The following is a 21,378-nucleotide window of genomic DNA, read 5'->3' on the forward strand; positions in this document are numbered from 1 at the left end:
GGATGGTTATGAGCCACCATGTGGTTGCTGGGATTTGAACTCCGGACCTTCGGAAGAGCAATCAGGTGCTCTTACCCACTGAGCCATCTCACCAGCCCGGATAAAGGTTTTTTAATTAATTGTATTAACATTACTTATTAATTTTATTATCATTATCTGTGTGCGTAAAGATTCAAGTCTTTTCTATACCCAGCCCCTTTCTCTGAAATAACTAGTAACACGGAGATGTGGTATATTTGTTAATAAGCTTCTTGTACTATAGCTGGGCAGGGTTCACATGTATTATAACCCAACTTTGCTGCCTCGTGGCGATTCCCTGCCGACTCCCTGCCGCAGTCCTCTCCCCACCGTAGATCCTCTCTTTGGGATGTGAGGTCCCGCCTCCTCTCCTGCCCAGCTATTGGCTGATCAGACCTTTGTTAACCAATCAGAGGTGGTGGGAAGCACATTTTACACAGCACTGAGGCAGGAGATGCTTGACAACGCCTAGCTTTGTTTCCTGTCCCTTGCTGTCCCCCATGTGAGAGAGCATCCTGCTCGCTCTCAGAAAGAGCTGCTATCTTGCCGTACTCAGTAATACCTGGATCATACTTTAGACACTGGTTTAAACCTCCCAGGTTAACTAGCGTCTTTTTACTTAGTTTAGGTTTCTAATTCATGTTTTTGCGTTCTCAATAGCAGTTTGCTGGGATCCGCTGACCGAAATGAGTTATCCAACTTCCTCGCTGAAGTTGGGAGATCTGTCAACTTCTTGAGCATTCTGTGAAGAAGTGATCTGAAGAACTCTCATCGTCATATCATCATCATCCCTCTCACCACCAGCATCCCTATCATTATCATTATCATCACCATCACCACCACCACCACCGTCATCATCATCTGACTTTAATCATGCTATCCTCATAACAGAATAGTTCTCTCATAGACACATAGGGGAACAAGATCAGTCCTCTGAGTAGTGAATATGATCCTCCCTGTTCAGAGACAGCTGCATCTTCTTATGCAGTGCCAGCCTCGTCCCATAGACAAAATGGTGAAGGTCGGTGTGAATGGATTTGGCCGTCTTGGATGCCTGGTTACCAGGGCTGCTGCCTGCTCTCCACATGGCAAAGTGGAGATTGTTGTCATCAACGACCCCTTCATTGACCTCAACTACATGGTCTACATGTTCCAGTATGACTCCACCCATGGCAAATTCAACGTCACAGTCAAGGCCAAGAATGGGAAGCTTGCCATCAATGAGAAGCCCATCATCATCTTCCAGGATCGAGATCCCACTAACATCAAATGGGGTGATGCTGGTGCTGAGTATGTCATGGAGTCTACTGGCGTCTTCACCACCATGGAGAAGGCTGGGACCCACTTGAAGGGTGGAGCCAAAAGGGTCCTCATCTCCACTCCTTCTGCCTATGCCCCCATGTTTGTGTTGGGTGTGAACCAGGAGAAATATGACAACTCACTCAAGATTGTCAGGAATGCATCCTGCACCATCAACTGCTTAGCCCCCCTGGCCAAGGTCATCCATGACAACTTCGGCATNGTGGAAGGGCTCATGACCATGGTTCATGCCATCACTGCCACTCAGAAGACTGTGGATGGCCCCTCTGGAAAGCTGTGGCTTGATTACCATAAGGCTGCCCAGAACATCATCCCTGCATCCACTGGTGCTGCCAAGGCTGTGGGCAAGGTCATCCCAGAACTGAACGGAAGTTCACTGGCATGGCCTTCCGTGTTCCTACTCCCAATGTGTCCATCGTGGATCTGACATGCCATCTGGAGAAACCTGCCAAGTATGACATCAAGGAGGTGGTAAAGCAGGCATCCGAGGGCCCACTGAAGGGCATCCTGGGCTACACTGAGGACCTGGTTGTCTCCTGCGACTTCAACAGCAACTCCCACTCTTCCACCTTTGATGCCGGGGGCTGGCATTGCTCTCAATGACAACTTTGTCAAGCTCATTTCCTAGTATGACAATGAATATGGCTACAGCAACAGGGTGGTGGACCTCATGGCCTACATGGCCTCCAATGAGTAAGAAACCCTGGACCACCCAGCCCAGCAAGGACACTGAGAGGAAGAGAGAGGACCTCGGTTGCTGAGGAGTCCCTATCCCAACTCAGCCCCCAACACTGAACATCTCCCTCACAGTTTCCACCCTAGACCTCCATAATAACAGGAGGGGCCTAGGGAGCCCTCCCTACTCTTTTGAATACCATCAATAAAGTTATCTCCACCCCCCCCTAAAAAAAAAAAAAAGACAAGAAAAGAAAATGCCATCCAGCTGCAAATCTACAAAGCACAGTTGCACAGTGAAGTCTGTAATATTAGATACATATTGGACATAATTTCCACTTGCTAACAACTAATTATAAATAATAAGTCCTCTTGTAAGAGCACTTCCGGTTGTCAGAAAGCAGCTAAGGTGTCAAAGGTGCAGTTAGGACAGATGGAATGGGATGGCTTCTGCCATGTGAGGAAGACAGGAAATGAGTGCTTAAATTAAGGACGATACAGAATTTGGGCTATAGATTTGGGGGGTTTTATATAAGTAAGGCCAATCAGTGGGTTTTGGTTGGTGTAATCTAAGAATACACATGTGACTATTATGTTGAGCACTTTGGGCTGGGCATATGTGTGTATCGCCTCGTTTAATTGTTGAAGTCCTCGTTATTTGCAAAAGGCTATGCTGTGTAAGTGGCCTTTGACCTCAGAGCAGGCACCTTTGAGTAATGGTTTATTCTCTTTTAAGAGCAGTGTTTTATATATTTTATATTTGTCCATGTGTTATTCACATAAGTGTACATGTATGTGTGCAGTGTTATGCATGTGGGTGGACATGGATGTGTGCAGGAGGTCAGAGGTCAACACTCTTGGTCTCCATCAGGATCTCTCCCTGAGCCTGGGCTTCATCATTTCAGCAGACTGCTTGGCCAGTGAGCTTTGAGGTGATACTTTACCCACTGAGCCACGTTTCCAGCCCCAGAAAGATTTTTTTTTAAAAGTGTGATTGGTATCTGTGTACAGAATGATTTGGAAGAAATTGAAACAAGGAAATAATTCTGGCATAAAATGTGAAAACTAAAGAGAGCGTAAAAGAGACCATCTTCTTTATGCAAACTGAATGTGGTCTTCACCTATGAGTCTGAAAGCAGCATCATTTGCCCACGTATGGATTTCACAGTATATTTTATTATTGAATAAAGATCACCTGAAATGTGAAGTTTTTAATTTGACATTAGTGAACACTAAGTAACAGTCAGCATTCTTTTGCTGATAACAGAGTGAATGGCATGGTTTTCCCAGTGTCTTGTATTGGTTTTGGTGGGCCAGATACTTCACCTCATTGCCATGGTTCAGGTAGTCAAAACCAAGTTACCAAAGCAAGACTTGCTCTGGTGATAAGAGAAGTCCTCTAAGTACATAGGAGCAGACTAGCTCAGATGTGGACTGGGCATTCTTACTTTTTTCCAGCTATTTTAAATCATGAAAAGACGATTGTAAAAGCAGACACAGCAAAGAATAGGCTAAGACTGAAGTTACTCTGGATGGGGAGTGTGTGTGTGTGTGTGTGTGTGTGTGTGTGTGTGTGTGTGTGTGTGAACCTCTGGATAGGGGAGTGTGTGTGTGTGTGAGTGTGTGTGTGTGTGTGTGAACCCCTGGGTGGGGGAGTGTGTGTGTGTGAACCCCTGGATAGGGAATGTGTGTGTGTGTGAACCCTGGATGGGGAGTGTGTGTGTGTGCACGTGCGTGTGTGTGTGTGAACACCTGGATGGGGAGTGTGTGTGTGTGTGAACCCCTGGATGGGGGAGTGTGTGTGTATGTGTGTGTGTGAACCCCTTGATGGAGAAGTGTGTGTGTGTGTGTGTGTGTGTCTGCGTGTGTGTGAATCCCTGGATGGGGGAGTGTGTGTGTGTGTGTGTGTGTGTACCCCTGGATGGGGAGTGTGTGTGCATGTGTGTGTGTGTGTGTGTGTGTGTGTGTGAACCCCTGGATGGGGAGTGTATGTGTGTATGTGTGTGTGTGTGTGAACCCTGGATGGGGAGTGTGTGTGTGTGTGTGTGTGTGCGTGTGCGTGTGTGTGTGAACCCCTGGATGGGGGAGAGTGTGTGTGTGTGCGTGACTTGTATGTGTATAGACTATGTGTTTACACAGACACATGTATTCTGTATCAACCCATTATGAAACTTTATCTTCTTCTCTACTTTCTCGTTATATCAGGCAATAAATTGCTTTGTGTGTGTTGATGTTTCCTTTAGCATTTCTGAAAGCATTAAAAGATTCTTCTCTACTGAAATCAAGAAAAGCCTGAGACGGACTACATCGAACTTTGTGGCTTGGTTCTCAGTCCTTCCTTCTTGACTAAACTATCAGTGGCAATTGCACACAGCTTTGGAACTGAGTCTATTTACCCATTGCTTACATGTGAGGAGTGTATCTGTCATCATTCTCACAGACTTACTTACAAATGAGCTCATTCCCTCAGAGGTATTATGATCTTCTGGGATTTCCAAACCTTGGTGTGGTTTCTCAAAGGAAAATGATGTTGTTGAACCTGCTGAGTCTCAACTTCATTAGAGTTCACTGATCTCTAGACTCATTGGTTGAGTATTTTTTAAGTCTTAAAATCCTTTACAAGAGTAAATATACATGCTTTATAAGTAAAAAAAGGAATAAAGGAAATGCCTGTTCCTCATAATGTGGACTCCTCACTATGTAGATAATTAGCTGGCCATCCATCAATGATGTACAGGAAACATTTTGTTCAGGATGGAGATATTTGTTCTGGTGATGATGTACAAATGAAAGATTCTAGCTACATACAGCTAATGAATATTTTAAATGAGCTAGTATAACCGAGGAGCCTAATTTTTAGTATTTAATTTTGTGTAATATAGTAATGAATGAATAGAAATGTAAATTTAGCTCTTTGTGGTTATTGTAACTATGACTAGAGCTATTATTTCAGACAACACATCAATATTAATCTCAGAATATTATGAGTTTAAATAGAATAATTAGCAAGATAGGAAAAATCCAACAGCCTGATAAATGCCCTTTTGTCATTATTGAGATGAGGACTAAGAACAAAGATAAGGTCTTTGTTGTTACTGAGATACGTAGCCCAAGGTGGCTGTGCCAGTCTTCTCCTGCCTTTGCCTGCAGAGTGCAGATTGCAGGTTGCAGTCCTCATGCCCGGCTATCAATAATATTGTAATGTGACCAAAAGGCAGTTTGTATGCACCTCTTGCATGATGGTGTCTAAACTTCTTAGTACAGATTAGAAGATAGATTTGCTTGTCTTAGTTTCCATCCTCATTAGCACCATACAAGATAATTAGCAACTTCCTGTATTCATTTTGTTTCTCTATTTAATATCATTTTCTTCTTGGTTATAAAGACCCAGTTGAGGGGGATGGAGAGATGGCTCAGCAGTCAAGAGTACTCAATCCAGTTTTGATAGTCCACAAACTATCTGTAACTCAAGTTCCAGGGGATGCGATGCTCTGTTCTGAACTCCTCAGACAGCAAATGTAGGCATGGTGTACATACACCAGGCAGGCAAAATACTCATACACATAAAAGAAATAAACCTGAAAATTAAAAAAAAAAAATCTGAAAAATCTCCCTAGTTTGGATGTCTGTAGTTAGATACAGTTAGATATAGATGTCTTGTAATGGATAGAAGCTCATTTTGTGTTTGCTAACACTTATAGATGCCTCTCTTAGCACACATGCTATGATGAACTGTAAGTGTTTACGTGAGTTTTATACTAGACTGAGGGCTTTCTGAGGGTAGCCGTGTATATGCTCTTCTCATCAGTTCCTGATATGTGCTTAGTGAATGAATAGCACATTTCAAATTTTCAACTAATGATTATATTTGGCTTATTATGTTTGAATAGAAGAGAATCTTACCTATCTTGGGGAGGCCTATTATTTTATAAGAGAAAAATGGAAACATTTGAATTTTAATGGCTTTCTCAAAATGATTGACATAGAGATAATTTTCTCAATAATAAATATATAAATAAAAACAGCTCATAAACAACTTATTTTTCTCTTTTTGGAATCGAGACAAACTAAATTTCCCTTGATGAGTATGATAAAGACCAATAAACTGGGTTCTTCTTGGTTCTTTCTCTGCCAACCCTTCCCCTTGTGGGAAACAACAGGGCTCTTTTCCATCTCCTTTCAGTTTAGTGTTATATGACGCTAATCAGGGAGATAGTGCGGTAATTAGGATGCAGTGCCATCAGGGCAGGCTGATTGATAGTAAGCTCTGCATCTCCTTTCATCAGATCATGGATGTGGTTTCTTGAATTTCATGGTGTCTGGCAGAATAAGGGACACGGACGAAAGCAGTTGGATCAGGCACCATCTAGATAAGACTAATTCGATCCTTGCAGGCAGAAGGAGCATCTGAAGCAGCAGTCACACAGTAGATGCAGTCACACAGTCGATGCAGTCACACAGTAGAAGATGAATCCCCTAGACCTGGTCGCTTTTAGGCTGCTAACAACACAATACCACATTCTGGCTGAGTCAGAAAGAAAGCAGGTTTATTTTTTACTTGCAGTTCTAGCCCAAGGTAAAGAGGGGCCGTAGCTAGTGATTGGCTTCTTGCTGGAAAAGTGACAAAGGTACAGACTATCACCTGGTAAGAGACAGACAGTACGTGATACCTAGACAAAGTGGCAGACTCACTCTTGAGATAATCCATTTATCAACCTATGCATCAACCCATTAATAAAATGAGCAGCTCAGTCCATTCTCGAGGGCAACTGTAATCACCTTATACAGGCTCCACCTGTTGTTAGCCTATAATAGGAATTAAATTGCAACACCAGTTTCCGAGGAGACAGACCATAGCACACCGTCTGTCTATGAAAGCTACACTTGCATGGGGTGTTTGGGTTGCAGCCACTCTAAACTTTGCTCAAAACTTCTATGATTATTTTCCATATGCTATAATGCAAACAAGTGGCATCTTTTCCTTGTCACAAATTGATCATTAGCATTACATGTCAGGCTTATGCTGATGACTTCTGTAAATTAGACGCTTCTCTTCCACGCCCCAGAACAGTGGGGGTTTGGTACATTTTTTTTTTTTTATTTGCCACAAATCTTCATTGGGAGACAGGTTCAGTATTTCTAGTATTCTTATTAGTTATTTGTGAATTCCAGTTGGTGTCAAAAATTTTGTCCTGTGGGAGAGCATAATCCAGTCAGAGTCATTAATTCTTTTCTAATGAAGAATTAATTTATTTTATTTTAAATATCTAGTAACTATTATATTTACTGGATGGTTAGGGCATAGGAATACACTGTTTGAATTTTAAGGTTTTCTATAACCATTACATACAGTGCATCTGAACCTGGTTGATACTCTGCCAAATTTAACATGATAATATAATATGATGTATATACAGTGATGCTTTGGGAATGGAAGTAGTTAATTATGATCAAAACTGAGCAGCAAATTAAAGCAGGACTTCCCTTGGGAAAGTGGGATAGTATCAGACATTTTATCTTTTATCACCTTGACCACAATTTGCTTCTTTTACTTTATTATTATTGTTGTTGTTGTTATTATTATTATTATTATTAACACTTTAAGTTAAGGGAGATTCCCTAACTAGAACCTAAGCACATATTCTTCGTAACTCCTGGCATCTAACAAATAGGTTAGTTGCATTTAACATAACATACTCTCTGATCACTAACACTTAAAACATTAAAAAATTAAATATATATAAATATATATGTGATATATATATATACACACATATATATATCACATAAACATTAAGCAATAGAGCATAGTGGTTCAGCTTGGTTTTCTTTTCTTTGTAAAGAAAACAGATAATGACTATATATAATATGTACATTATTACCCTTAAAGGCTTTAACATTTTTATTATTTTAATATTTATTTGTTTATTCATAATTTATTTATATGGGCCTTTTTTGTATGTGCACCACTTGCATGCCTGGTGTCTTGAAGAGTAGAAGACGGCATTGGATTCTCTGCAACTAAAGTAAATGGATGGTTGTGAGCTGCTACGTGGGTGCTGGGAATGGAACTGAGGTCCTCTGAAAGAGCAGCCTATGTTCTTTAAGACGGATCCATCATCCCTTCAGGCCACTTTATTATTTTTAATTATGTGTATGTGTGGATGTCTGTGTACTGATGTGTGGATATGAGTTTAGCTGCCCAAGGACAGAGTACCCTGACTCCTCTGGAGCCAGAGTTACAGGGAGTTGTGAACTTTTCTGGATGCTGGGAACAGAGCTTGGATCCTCTGCAAGCGTAGGGATGCACTTTCAAGTGAAACGCTGAGCCATCTGCCTAGGCCCTTTCTTACCTGTAAACTAGAATGATACAATGTTTCCCCCTAGAAAGTTAAAAAAGGTGAAATCATCAATATTGCTTACTCAACTAAGGAACGCTTAATGTGTTCCTGAAACTGTTGGTATCCTTGTTTAATAAATGACATCCACATTAGAGATTCTTATTTTCTTTACAAAAATACTAAGAGCATTATTTTTAGGCAGGTCTGGTGGCACATTCCTGTAATGCAAGCATGTTAGATGCTAAGGCAGGAAGTACACAATTTCAAAGCTAGCCTGACACACATGAGAGACAATATTAATCAATCAACAAATGAATGAAACAGAAAAGAAAGAAAAAGAAGTATTCTATGTTTCATGGCCAACCCTACATTCATATATCCTGAAGTAAATCCTATTAACACAGTTTCTCCAGAGGTATTCCAGCATATAGCATTTAAAAGTTTTTATTTTTAAAAGAATTAAGTTGCCATTATTACCCTAAATTATTTCCTTATTATCACCAGATACTTGCTGGATAAGTTTCTAATTCTGTTACATAAAGTCACACCCCTGATATTTATTCTCCTCTAATTTAGTGTCTAAATGAAGCTAAACAACCACCTTCTCATTGCTGATCTCTTAAATCTTAACTGAAATATCAAAACTACAGATTCCTCCCTCCCATTTCTTCTTTTTTCTTGCCATATATTTATTGGAAAAAATCCAAACAACTGAATTTATTGTCCTGTAGAATGTGCTCTAGTGTCCCACACAGGTTATGTTCCCATGGTGTTATCTATTCCTCTGTCTTCTCAATTCCCTATAAATTAGTAGGTATGTTTAAAAAGCAGCCACCTGACCTTCCCACTCCCCTGAAGTCCCTGAAGGCCAAAGTTCCTTTTCCTTCTCTATGATGCCTTAAATTCCTTTCAACTCAAAGACCCTCCTTTCTTTCTTTCTTTCTTTCTTTCTTTCTTTCTTTCTTTCTTTCTTTCTTTCTTTCTTTCTTTCTTTCTTTCTTTCTTTCTTTCTTTCTTTCTTTCTTTCTTTCTTTCTTTCTTTCTTTCTTTCTTTCTTTCTTTCTTTTTTCTTCTGGGTTTTCTTACATTCACTTCCTGTTAACTGGTTTCTTGCTCCACCTCTTTGACCTACCTTTGACTTTAGCTCTTGTTTACAGAAAGCTCTTGGGTTGAAGGTATATGCTAGAACTGAGCCACATCACAAGAAGAAGCAGGTTTTTCCAGTTCACGATCCGGTTGACAGTGTGACAAAATATTCTGCAGTATTGGGTTTCCATCAAGAAATCCATACTAGAATTAGAGTTTTAGGACAAAGCCTATAGTTTGGTATCCACAGTAGGCTAGGCTTGATCACTATTCCCAAAAACCAACTGAAAAGTTGCATAAGGTTGGGGAAGACTAAATGTGCTGAGAAGGGAAATAAAGTGTTCAGTGACTCCAAGCTCATCTTTGGAGTTTAGGAATGGGCTTTAGGTTTAAATAGTGGAAGAACTGGTGTAAGGGGCTAGGAGTATGTATGATAAGCAGTGTTGCTCAAGATGTTGTCCTGAAAGGGGACAAGCTGGTCTAGGGAGAGCAGGACTCCTGCCCCAGCTCGCACCCTGGTCACTGGGAATAACTGCTCTAAATGGGCAGGTGCTTTGTCCTAGGAAGGACAATGACCTGAGCTCTCCAGATACCTTTTAGGTTCTGGAGGAGATTATAAAATATTTCTTGAGGATGCCCCAGTTACTCTCTCTTTGTGGATTTCAGCTTTGAAGGGGAGTGAGAGGGGTTAGATGTCATCACCTTTTAGACAGACATTCCATGATTATCAGGCCCACATGCAGAGGTAGGCTGGTGTCTTAAGCTATAAAAATGTGCTTGATACCCTCTCCTTGAAGTTTTACTAAACTGGTAGGGAGACAGATGCAAAGTGAAGGCAGAGATGTCACGCTTTCATACTGCTCTTCCTTCCCTTCTGAGTCCAAGTAAGTTGTCAACAGGTTTTTTGTTGTTGTTTTGATTTTTGTTTGTTTGTTTGTTTGTTTTGAGCCAGTGTCTCTCTATGTAGTCGTGGCTGTCCTGGAACTCACTATGTAGACCAGACTGGCCTGGAACTCATAGGGATTCGCCTGTGTCTGCCTCCTAGTTCCTCTCATATCTTCTTCATCTCTCTACCTACTCGAATCTATGCCCCCCTCTTCCCTTTAAACAAAAACAACAAAAACAATCAAGAAACACATAGACACATAGACAAACATACACTCAACCTGGCCAATCTCAGCTTCTGTTCGTGCACATGTGCATTAGTCCTTTTGTTTATGGAGGACACAGTTTCCTTGGAACCATCCATCTTCTCTGACTCTTACAATCTTTTCCCTTTCTCTTCATCATAGGTCCTGAGACCCGAGGTGAAGGTTTGATGAAGAGGCATCCCATTAAGACTGAATGCTCCAAAATGCAAGTGCAGGTTTGAAGTGTCTGTTATAATGCATGCCTGCTTGACTATTTTTAGAAGGTCAGCAGATGTTGGTACTTAGTTGATACTGAATGCCTAGATCCTTTTTTCAATTAACAGTTTAAAAATTATTTCTGACATAAAATTCATGTTTTTAACCTGTGTATTCAAAGTTTTAAGATATTCAGTTGAAACAGTAAGTTAAACTTATATGTAGCAACCTTTAACATTGTCTTCACATTTACAAATGTGCTTACTGATTACTAGGCAGGAAGAAAAAGAGATAGCTTTATAAAGCTATAAATGAAAGATGATTGCAATATTATTGTCCCAAGACCTTTTAATATAATAGCTGCATGCATTTTACACTGTGATAATTGTTAACCTCTCGTAGTGCTAAATACACATTAACTTATTTACACTAAAATCCAGTAAAGTATTTATTATATTTTGCTTGTGAATCTCAAAAATGAAACTCTACCAATCTTTAGAATCTTTTCTGGTAGCAAACAATGCATTTTTTTCCTGGTGCTGTAGTCTTTGGTCACTACTACTAATGTACTACTGTTTTAATTTAGAAAGATACTATAGTCTTATAAGCAATAGCAGACTCTCTGAGTTGCTTTTCTAATAATGCTGATTAGCTTTGGATGAACTGGTCATATTCTCCCACTCAATCTCTAGTCAAAAAATAGTATTTGCTTTCATTTGACAACTGGCAAAGATTACCAGTCAGCTATGGCTACTGCACTGTCTGACTCACGCACGATTTAAACCATGACCTTGGCCTCATTATCATGCTGTTATAATCTACTGAGAAAAATAGCTACAGAAATAAATTCTGAAACCAAGAAGCAAAAAAAAAAAATCTATTTGTGTAAATCAGGGTGCATCTGTGCACTTTGAGTAATTCTATTGGCAGGTGTTTTAGATACAAATAAAGAAATGAATGCAGAATATGCTTCTGAAAGTCGAAGCCTATCAAGTCAGTTTCCTACCTAAAACCTCCCACAGTATAATGATTATAAGACAAGTGTAGATTCTTCACCAAGACACATAAGTTAGAACATAATCTTACCACCACCTATTTCAATACCACCTTTTGCTATAATTCTGTGCTCTCCATACTCCAGTAATTCTCTCATGTTTTGTAGCTGTTCATGTATCTATTCAGCATACATTTACTGAACTGCTGTACTACACCAGGTCCTTTACCAGGCCCTTGGAGAAACTGGAAAAAAGTGTATTCCTTGCTATTAAAGTTCACGGTTCAGTTGAGGACGTAGACAAGGAAATGGTTAGGGCATACTGCAACACATGCTATCTAAAAGCAGGATATGCACACTGGTAAGAGAGCCTGGGGCAAATAGATGGAAGGAGAAAAAGGCTGAGAATATGGCAGACATACGACCGAAAAGGTAGGTTAAACTGAGAGAAAAGCATTTGAAGGTTGTAGACATCAGAGGGCCAGAAGATTGTCACAGAACGGGGGATGTGTCCACTGGCAGGCAGTAGGTAAAGACAGAGATGCTGCCAGGACCCAAATAAAAGTCACTTTCTTTGCATTCATTTCCTCTTCTTTTCAGATTGCCTTTTCAGGTTCTCAAGTCCAGTTCAAGTCAGTAATGGTAAGTCTTCTTCTCAGAAAGCAGTTAACTGGATACTTGAGGCATCCACCTATGAGCCATGTATTATTATTCTAGGTGTGTGGGACACATTAATAAAATTCCTTATATTTTAGTAGATGGAAGTGCACAATCAACGATAAACTGAAGTAAAAGTACTTCAATTTACAGTGAGAATACAATCATCAGAGGGAGGCAAGTACACTGGAAAAGGGAAGGGAGGTTAGAGTGATGGGGTGGGGATCTGAAAGGGAGGATATTAAATAGAAGAATGAGCAAAGACCTGAAAAGGGTATTAGCTGGGTAAACATGACAGTGAAAGGAAGCAATAGTGCGATGTTGGCATGGGAATAGCATGGGGACACTAACCAGGTGGTGAGGCGGCCCCTCATTGGTACTGAAGGCAGGAGAGAGCCATCTCACTATTTGACCTGTGTGGTGTTTAGTCGTTTTAGGATGCTTGCTCATTTTCTGCCCATGTGGTGCTGGTGACTGAATCCAGGGCTGCACATATTCTGGCTGTTTTAGTTACTTTTCAGTTGCTGTGATAAAACACACCATGACCAAAGCAATTTATAAAAGAATTTATTTGGGCTTATGGTTCCAAAAAAGGTAACAGTCAGCCATAGTGTGAAATACAATGGGAGCAACAGGAATGGTGTAGGAACAGGAAGTTAAGATGATTTTTATTGAAAGCAGAGAGGAGAGAGAGAGAGAGAGAGAGAGAGAGAGAGAGAGAGAGAGAGAGAGCACAGTGCACAGTGGATACAGGGTGAGACTAATCAGTCTCAAAGCAGCCTGCAGTGATATACTTCCTCCAGTGATATACTTCCTCCAGTGATATACTTCCTCCAGTGATATACTTCCCCCAGTGATATACTTCCTCCAGTGATATACTTCCCCCAGTGATATACTTCCCCCAGTGATATACTTCCCCCAGTGATATACTTCCCCCAGTGATATACTTCCCCCAGTGATATNTGATATACTTCCCCCAGTGATATACTTCCCCCAGTGATATACTTCCTCCAGTGATATACTTCCTCCAGCAAGGCTGTAAATCTCCCCCAAACAGCATTGCTAACTGGGGATTAAGCATTTAGAAGACCTGAGCTTATGCCTCTTCAAATCCTACTTCAGGTACCAATTTCTGTTTTAGTTTGTGTCTCTGTTACTGTGATAAAAGTCTGACAAAAGCAACTTCAAGACTTGACTTATGGGTTGCAGTTCATCATCAGGGAAGCCAAGGCAAGAACTTGGAGGCAGGAGGCAGGAGGCAGGAGGCAGGAGGCAGGAGGCAGGAGGCAGGAGGCAGGAGGCAGGAGGAACTAAAGCAGATACCATGGAGGGACGCTGTTTACTAGCTTGCTCTGCTTGCTTTATTATGAAACCCAGAATTCCTGCCCAGGGGTATCATTTCCCATAATGTACTGGGCCTTTTGTATCAATCATAAATCAAGAAAACACACCCTCATTTCTTACAGTTTATTTTGATGGAAGCAATTCCTTAGTTAAGATTCTCTCTTCCCAGGATACCTCGGTTTGTGTCAAGTTGACAAAACTAACAAGAACAAGTGTCCTACTACCAAGTCACACAACACAATCCAGGGTGCTTCTCGTGCAGAGCTGCAAGACAGAATCAGCTATAGCTGTCGGGACAAGCTGTAGAATAACAACCATCTATCCACAGTAGAGCAGGAATGATTCTGAGTCTTGTGAGGTATCCTTGTGAGGTCTCCAGATTTCCTGGCAGAATACTGAGGCCTTAGTAAATGACAAGAATGTGACTATTTTATAGTTTTATACTTCAGGTATGTCTCCTAATACTTACCTAGTAGATTATAAATAGTTCTCATCATTATGCAAAATGAAAGTTCACAGACTCACAGGGGTTATAAACCTACAGGAACCCAAATTCAGTAACAAAAGGCAGTTACTTCTAAAATTAAGCAAGATCATTGCATTTTGAATTTACTAAAAATGTGTTCACCACTGAGAGATATGTCCAAGCAAAACAGAATTCCATATATGACAAAGTAACATACGACTAACATTTCAGGTAAACACAAACTAGAATAAAACAGACATTTCTAAGATCCATATTTTGGGAAAACCAAGCCTTGTGACAATATTTCATTTCATGATGAGCATAGCAACCTTATCTTAAACTGAGTGAATACTTTAAAAGTAGATCACCTAGGCTACAGCCGATTTTAAAGCTCTATATGATATACATCATGTACATAGTCTCTGTATGATATAGAAAGTGCCAAACTTTCACTTTGTAAAGGTACATGACTAATGACAGCTGGTGTTATGTACTTCCACTTCTAAGAATTTCCTTTAATAAGAAAAATTGTAGCAAAAGACTAAAACAGCAGGATAAAACATACATAGCAGCAACAACAGCCCAAACAGCAGATGCCCCTAGCCAGCCCGCTCACACTCCTCTAAGGTATTGGTTGTGGCATAGATTCAGGCTCATGGCCACTAGGTTTCAAGTGCTGGCACTGTCTTGTCCAGGGAGATGAAGGGGTGTGGACAGGGAAACAGACCTCAGAACACTGTATGACTGGCAGAAAATAATGTAGGTCCCAGAAGGTGACCGTCTGCTGAAAATGAACCCCCATTTCCCCAATCTGCATAACTGCTTTCAAGTTCACACTTAACATATTTGAAATAACTAAGCTATTTTAACCTCAGAATCTTCAGAGTCAGCAGCGTTTGTGTATTCTGGTTTCTGGTCCTGTTGGGATGATGTTGGCTGGGGTTTGAAGGATGGTATTTTTAAAAATGGAAACAGAAATAAGGTGGAACATTATTATTTATAGTTCTATCGTCTCATTTAAAGGAAAATATACCATGTTCTGGTGGTCTGTGTTTTCCTAGGTTACAGCTGTATGTATACCAACTGTTTGGTAACTGCCATGCATGACAAGAAAGGAGTGTGTGTATAATAAAAAGGAACATTTGAATTTTAGGCAACTGATTCAATTTTCTTTAGAAGGGTTTTCTTCCTTAGAATATGTGCCCCTCAACCTTTGCTAGATATTAGTGGTCTGGGTACTTTTAAATCATATCCCCGACTAAAGTCTTAGTTCTAGAAGTTGATTCATTTGCTCTAGGGTTAGGTTCAAGTATTTTAAAAAGTGAGCCATGTTTTCCTGTCTTAACTTTGAAAACCATGCATGACAGTCTTAAATTAAACAAAGTTTATTATTTACCATATTTATAAATCTTTTGATCTTGGTCTTCAATGTCCTATTGATGAGGCTGGATTAGAGATTTATAAAAATTCTTCAACTGTAAAACACTTAAATCAGTTGGGCTAATATGATCTCATCTGGTTTGCATAAAGCAGTGAAAGCTAATTTGGATTATGAATCTGGTTGAAATCAGGTGAATGGTAGTAGCAATGAACAGTAGTAATAATAATATGAAACAGAACATAAGCAAACGTTTCCATTTTTTCTTTCCAGTTACAAAGCATGGGAGAAAAACAATATAGATATTTCATCTTAGAAGTCACAAGAGATTTCTGTCTGTTCCCAGTTCTCTCAGACTGAGACTAGTCAGATGGTACCTGGGGAACAAAGGAGGGAGAGCTTACTACACGTAAATACAATACAAACCCCGAAGGTTTTACTCACCAGCCTATAACCTGGCCTAGTACTAAGCAGTGCGGGCGTGGAAGGCGTGGTAGGGGTGTGTACATACACACGCACGCACACTCTAACCTTGCTAACCAAGCACCAGTCTAGTGGCAGGAAGAGGAAGAGGGGCTGATCCACATCACCTCAGCTGGCTCGCCCCGCCCCGAGGGAGAGCTGTCCGGGCTGCGCTGGGCTTCTCCGAGAGCCCGCGCTGGTGGTGGCCACCTCCCTCCGCCGACTGGAGTCGGTTTTCTTCTGTTCTTTGACTGAGCCTGTCTCCAGGCTTCTAAAATCAGGCTGACGCTCCAATCATGACTCTTCTCTAGACTAGAGGGACCGGCAGAAAGGGGCCGAACGGCCCGATTCCTCCGGGGACGAGATCCGACCCTTTCCCTCTTACATCTTCCAATCGCCTCCCCATCCAGCATCCTGTCTTCTGTACCTCTCGGGGCAGCGGGCACCGACAACCCAGTTTCCCCGAACTTCCGCACTCCCGCCCAGGTCCCAGCCCGACACTCTCCCCGCGCGCGCTCTCCACTCCCTCAGGCTCTTCCCCGCGGCGAGTCCCCGGCCGCTGACCCCGCAGGGACCCCCACCTGCTCCGATCTTCCCTCGTCCAGGACCCCGCCCGGGACAGCTCGGGGGCGCCGGGTCCCTCAGGCTGCGGCTGGGAGTCTTCCCTCGGCGGCGCCAGCCACCCGAGACCCTCCCGTCCCCACCGCCCACAGCCCCGCACCCCGGGGCGCCCGCCCGCTCCCTCGCCGCCCGGCTCCCCACAGCTCCGCGCCCCGCCCCAGCGGTTAGCAGGGTCCGGGGGCGAGCGTCCGCCGAGTCCCGGCCCGGGCGGGAAGAGCCCGCGAGGCAGAGGCGCGCCGCTCCGACTCCGCGGACACGGGGGTGGGGGGGGCGGCGGCGGCGGGACCCCGGGCGGGCGCGTGAGGAGGCGCGGCGGGCGGCCGGCCCCGCGGCGCGCGCGAGCTCACTTGGGTCCGGGCGTTGGCAGCCGCGGGCCGCAGGATCGGCCGTCTGGGGCCGGGGTGGGGGCGGGGGTCCCCTGCCGCAGCCCGCGCCTCGCGCTTCCCGGAGGGGGTCCTCCCTCGCGGAGCCCCGGAGCCCGGTGACGCGCCAGCCGGCGGGACGGCCGCTCTCGCCGCCTCCGGGCGCTCGGGGCGAGTTCCCGGGACTCCCCAGGGGTCGGGCTCGCGGGCAGCGCTTCCCGCTCCGCTCGGCTCCGCCGCGCCGCGCCGCGCCGCGCCGGACACTCGCGCCCCGGCCCGCGCGCCGCCTCCCTCCAGTCACCCCACCCTCGGCCGTCCCCGCCACCTTACTCCACCGCCCTCCCCCGCCGCTCCGCGCACTCCGCGTCGGGGCCTCCAGCTCCTCGCTCCCGCGAACCGCTCACTTGGCAGCCCTGCGCCCCCGGGAAGAAGAACCGTTTCCCCGAGCGCACTCCGCGGCCCTCCCCCCTCGGCCCTCCCCTCCCCCTGCCTGCTCTCCCGGGGGAGGGGGGCTGTCGCCTCGGATTGAAGGCCATTGATTTGTATGCATTTGTCCCAGCCCGGGAGGCTGCCCCAGCCGCCCGCGCCCGAGCCGCCGCCGCCGCCGCCAGCGGAGTCGCCTCCCTGCTTCCCTAGGGTGGTTCGGCTCCGCCAAACATGTCGGCTCCGCTCGGGCCCCGGGGCCGCCCGGCTCCCACCCCGGCGGCCTCTCAGCCTCCTCCGCAGCCCGAGATGCCGGACCTCAGCCACCTCACGGAAGAGGAGAGGAAAATCATCCTGGCCGTCATGGATCGCCAGAAGAAAGAAGAGGAGAAGGAGCAGTCCGTGCTCAAGTAAGGACCCGGCTCCATCTTCCCGCCTCCCTCCCTGCCCTCCGCCCCCCTCGGCCGCTTCCCCGCGACCGCCCGCGCGCCGGGGGATCGCCGCCTCTCCTCCCCGCCGGTGGCGCCGGGGCCACGAGGGCTGCGGCCCGCGGCCGCCAGGGTCGCTTTCCAGTCGTCAGCCGCGGGGGTGTGTGTGTCGCGGAGGGAGGGCGCCGAGGCCGGCTGAGGTGACGGCGGCGAGCTCGGGGAGGCGACGGTTTCCCCGGCGCCCTCCGGCTTTCCCCGCGGGCCGCTTGGGCTCCCGGGATGAGGCTGAACCCCGGCTCCTCGCGTCCCATTTCCTTTCCCGCCGCCCCCGCGCGGAGGCAGCGACTGGGGCAGGGAATCCAATATGGCCGTGCACAGGTGCTCCCGGGCCGGACCCGGGTGAAGCGCCCAGGCCCGGGGGTGCCGGGGCCACCGGGCTCGCTCGTCCCGCGCCTGCGAGGGTCGGCTCGGTCCCCGGCCCCGGGAGGAGCTGCGCTGCCCGCGGTCGCGGCGGGCAGGGAGGCCGCGGGGCGGGCGAGGGGGGCCTAAGCGCGGTCTCGTCTCGGGTGGGTGTGCGGCCGCCGCCATCTTCCAGCCCCTCCCCCTCGGCGGGTGCTAACACCCTGCGCTCGGCCGTTCTTCCTGCTGGCAACTAGTAAATCTGCGGGATCCTACCACCGTGGCACTGGGTCGCCCCCTGCCTTGTGAAGTTCTACTCTGTTTGCTCACAGTCCAGCCAGCGGGGTTTTTGGCGAGGGTGGGAGGCGTGAAAGTCGCACCCAGGCATCGGTCTAGAGGCGGTGTAACTTCAGCACCAGGGAACTGTCCAGAATGAGTTTTCCTGGACTCTGGGATTCCTTGTCCGTGTAGCACTGTAGCTGAGATGGTTTCTACAGGTTTGCTTTTTAAAATGTTCTATGATTTTTGATATCGCAGTTGCTCCTGGAAAGTCATTGTCTGGATCTGTAAAGATCTGTAACCCTTTAATGTTTGTCCAAGTCGTTACTCACTATAAAAATTAACCTGTATATGCCTAAAGAGAGGGCTGCTCTTTGCATGTCACCGAATACATTTTCCCATAATCGCTATAGAAGCACACAACTAAAAGCCTTGACTTCTTCCTTGAAAAGAAATAGCTTATTGACCTTCACCACTTATTTTGAAAACAGGTTGTTGAATTCAGTATTTTTTTTTTTTTTACAATTGAAAACACACCTTGTCTAGATGTACATTTTCTCACATTTTAGTGAAACAGATTTTACATAACCTATGGTAACAAACTTATATCAAATAGATATATATCTTTAAAAGATACAATCTCTCACAAAATAATAAAAGAAAAATTAAGAATTGCTTCAATACTAATTTATAGGTTTGAATATTTACTAGGGAATTTGACTTATTCATGGTCATAGTATAGGAACAAAAAGTTAAGAAATTTAATCAGTTTAAACTATGTAATAATAAAGATAGTTTTTAAAAAAGCTTTTTGACCATACTCTAACTTAGCTAAACTTTAATCTATATACTAGTATGTGCTAAGATTTTGATCGTTACAATTTATATTCAGATATATAAATTTATACTTCTTAATATAGTTGCTAAAAATCAGTGTTGCCAAAATGATGCTCAAATAAAATATGGCTTTATTTCTTTGACCTACATATTTAAATGGAAATGGGGTTTTATTTATAGTAAACTGAAGCATAGTGTTTATTGGCTAGTTAATCTTATGTAGTTTTTATTCACAGTTTCAATATATGGACATTTAAGTGACTGAGGGCTGAACTACAAATTGCTCAAAATGAAGAGCGTATTTTATTGAATAGATGTTTTAAAAGGGTTTTCCAGGTCAAGTATTTGTGTGCACATTTCTAAGTAAACCTCCATATTTTGCAAATGTATGTTTGTATATTTATTTCACTTTCTTTAGGCAGATGCAGTCTCTAAATATAGCTATATAATATGTGAAATCACATCAATGAGAAATATAGACTCAGATTTAAGTACTTATTCACATAGTTTTAAATGTTCTTTAAAATGTTTTTGAAATGAGCGTGGACAAGGAAACTGAGAGTAAACTTTATAACAGTATTGCAGGAACAAGAGACAAATCAGTTTGAAAAAATTTGACTATTTACTAAATAATATGTTTCCAGCCTTGGGTGTTAAATAACAAATGTGCTGTGTAGAAAAAAATAATCCTGATAGTTGTGTCTACTCTTTCTCTTGAAAATCTAGGCCCGTGTATCAGCTCCTGACTAAACTGTCTGTCATTTACAACTGAATGCTAGCATCTTTCCTGAGAGAAGGTCATAGGCACAGAGAAGTAAACTAAAATTCAAGTTTGTATCTGCTACTCTTTGACTATCATAATAAAAATAAGTTTGATACGTGAAGAAATTGAAGACTGGATAAAAATATTTTGTGTATGGTTAGCTAATACTAACATGAATATAATTTATGAATGAATGCATACATTAAAAGATCATGCCTGAGATGTTTTCAATAAGAAAGGTGAGCCATCAAAACAGGTTGAGGCCACTACACTGAAGTCTCTTTTAAGAGACTGAGTAATTAGAAATGATTCTTACTTCATTATCAGTGATTTCTTTAAGGCCCAGCTACGCATACATACCCAGTAAGTCTTCTGTCTATCAAACAATACTATCTTACATGTGAATGAGGTACTGTATTTTTCAAAGCATTTCATATCCCACTAGCCCCCTTGTTAATTACTAAAACAAAACAAAACAACAAAAGAAAACTAAAGTGCCCTTACATGAATTCCTGCAGCGGTTCAGCCCTGAGACTTGAGGAGTCACTGGTTAGTTTGCTCCATGGCATCATTAACACATAATAGGTACCCAGGAAGCAGCGTTGAGCTCAATTACCATGCAAATGAAATAGTTCACTCATTCTGTGGAAAAAAGAGGAATCATTGTTTTGAAAGAAAAACTATTTAGGGAATGTGTATTACCATCATCTTTTGTTTTTATTTTGGTCTGACTAAAAAATCAAGTAGAAAGGTATTCAGGAAATGTGTATTGTGGGTTTTATTATGTTCGCAACATAGTCTTTATACAAAGTGTTTTGAACACTTCTTCCTTCCCTTTCTTCCTACTTTTTTGCTCCTTTTCTTTGATTTGGTAGTGTCTTTGGTAGTGGCCCAGGCTGACCTTAAATGATCTTCTGCTCTGCCTTTCTAATCCCAAGTGCTAGGGTTACCAGTCACTGAGCTACCACACCTATGTATGTTTTTCAGGAGATGTGTATTGTCTTTGTTCTCAGCTTGGGCCTTCTATTAGTGTTGATAGGACAACATAGTCTTCAAATTGAGAGAATAAAGCACATCCATGACAGATTAAGTTAACAAGTACATGCTGTATACACATGAGTAGTTATAAATGTTTTATTGTACTTAGTTTAACTCATTTTTTTTTTTTTTTTTTTTTTT

At 43.4% G+C, this 21,378-nt stretch overlaps 1 protein-coding gene and 1 pseudogene across 36 annotated transcripts in view; both read left to right on the forward strand.

Moving 5' to 3' along the window:
• The first annotated feature begins 996 nt into the window (after positions 1-996).
• On the forward strand, positions 997-2,035 carry LOC110335293 (annotated as a pseudogene).
• Positions 2,036-17,472: 15,437 nt separating this feature from the next.
• Positions 17,473-21,378, forward strand: part of Rims2 (regulating synaptic membrane exocytosis 2) — a 498,312-nt gene continuing 494,406 nt past the window's right edge. For 19 of the 36 annotated variants that reach the window (XM_029547788.1, XM_029547771.1, XM_029547802.1 and 16 more), the window contains exon 1: positions 17,474-17,903. In XM_029547788.1, the coding sequence (XP_029403648.1) occupies positions 17,728-17,903 (176 nt within the window). In that variant the 5' untranslated portion in view covers positions 17,474-17,727. Of the gene's footprint in view, positions 17,904-18,767; positions 18,818-21,378 lie in introns of those variants that run through there. The other 17 variants (XM_029547766.1, XM_029547754.1, XM_029547763.1 and 14 more) reach the window with 3 other exon arrangements.

Source organism: Mus pahari, chromosome 17 (genome assembly GCF_900095145.1).
Source record: "Mus pahari chromosome 17, PAHARI_EIJ_v1.1, whole genome shotgun sequence".
NCBI classification, from domain to species: Eukaryota; Metazoa; Chordata; class Mammalia; order Rodentia; family Muridae; genus Mus; species Mus pahari.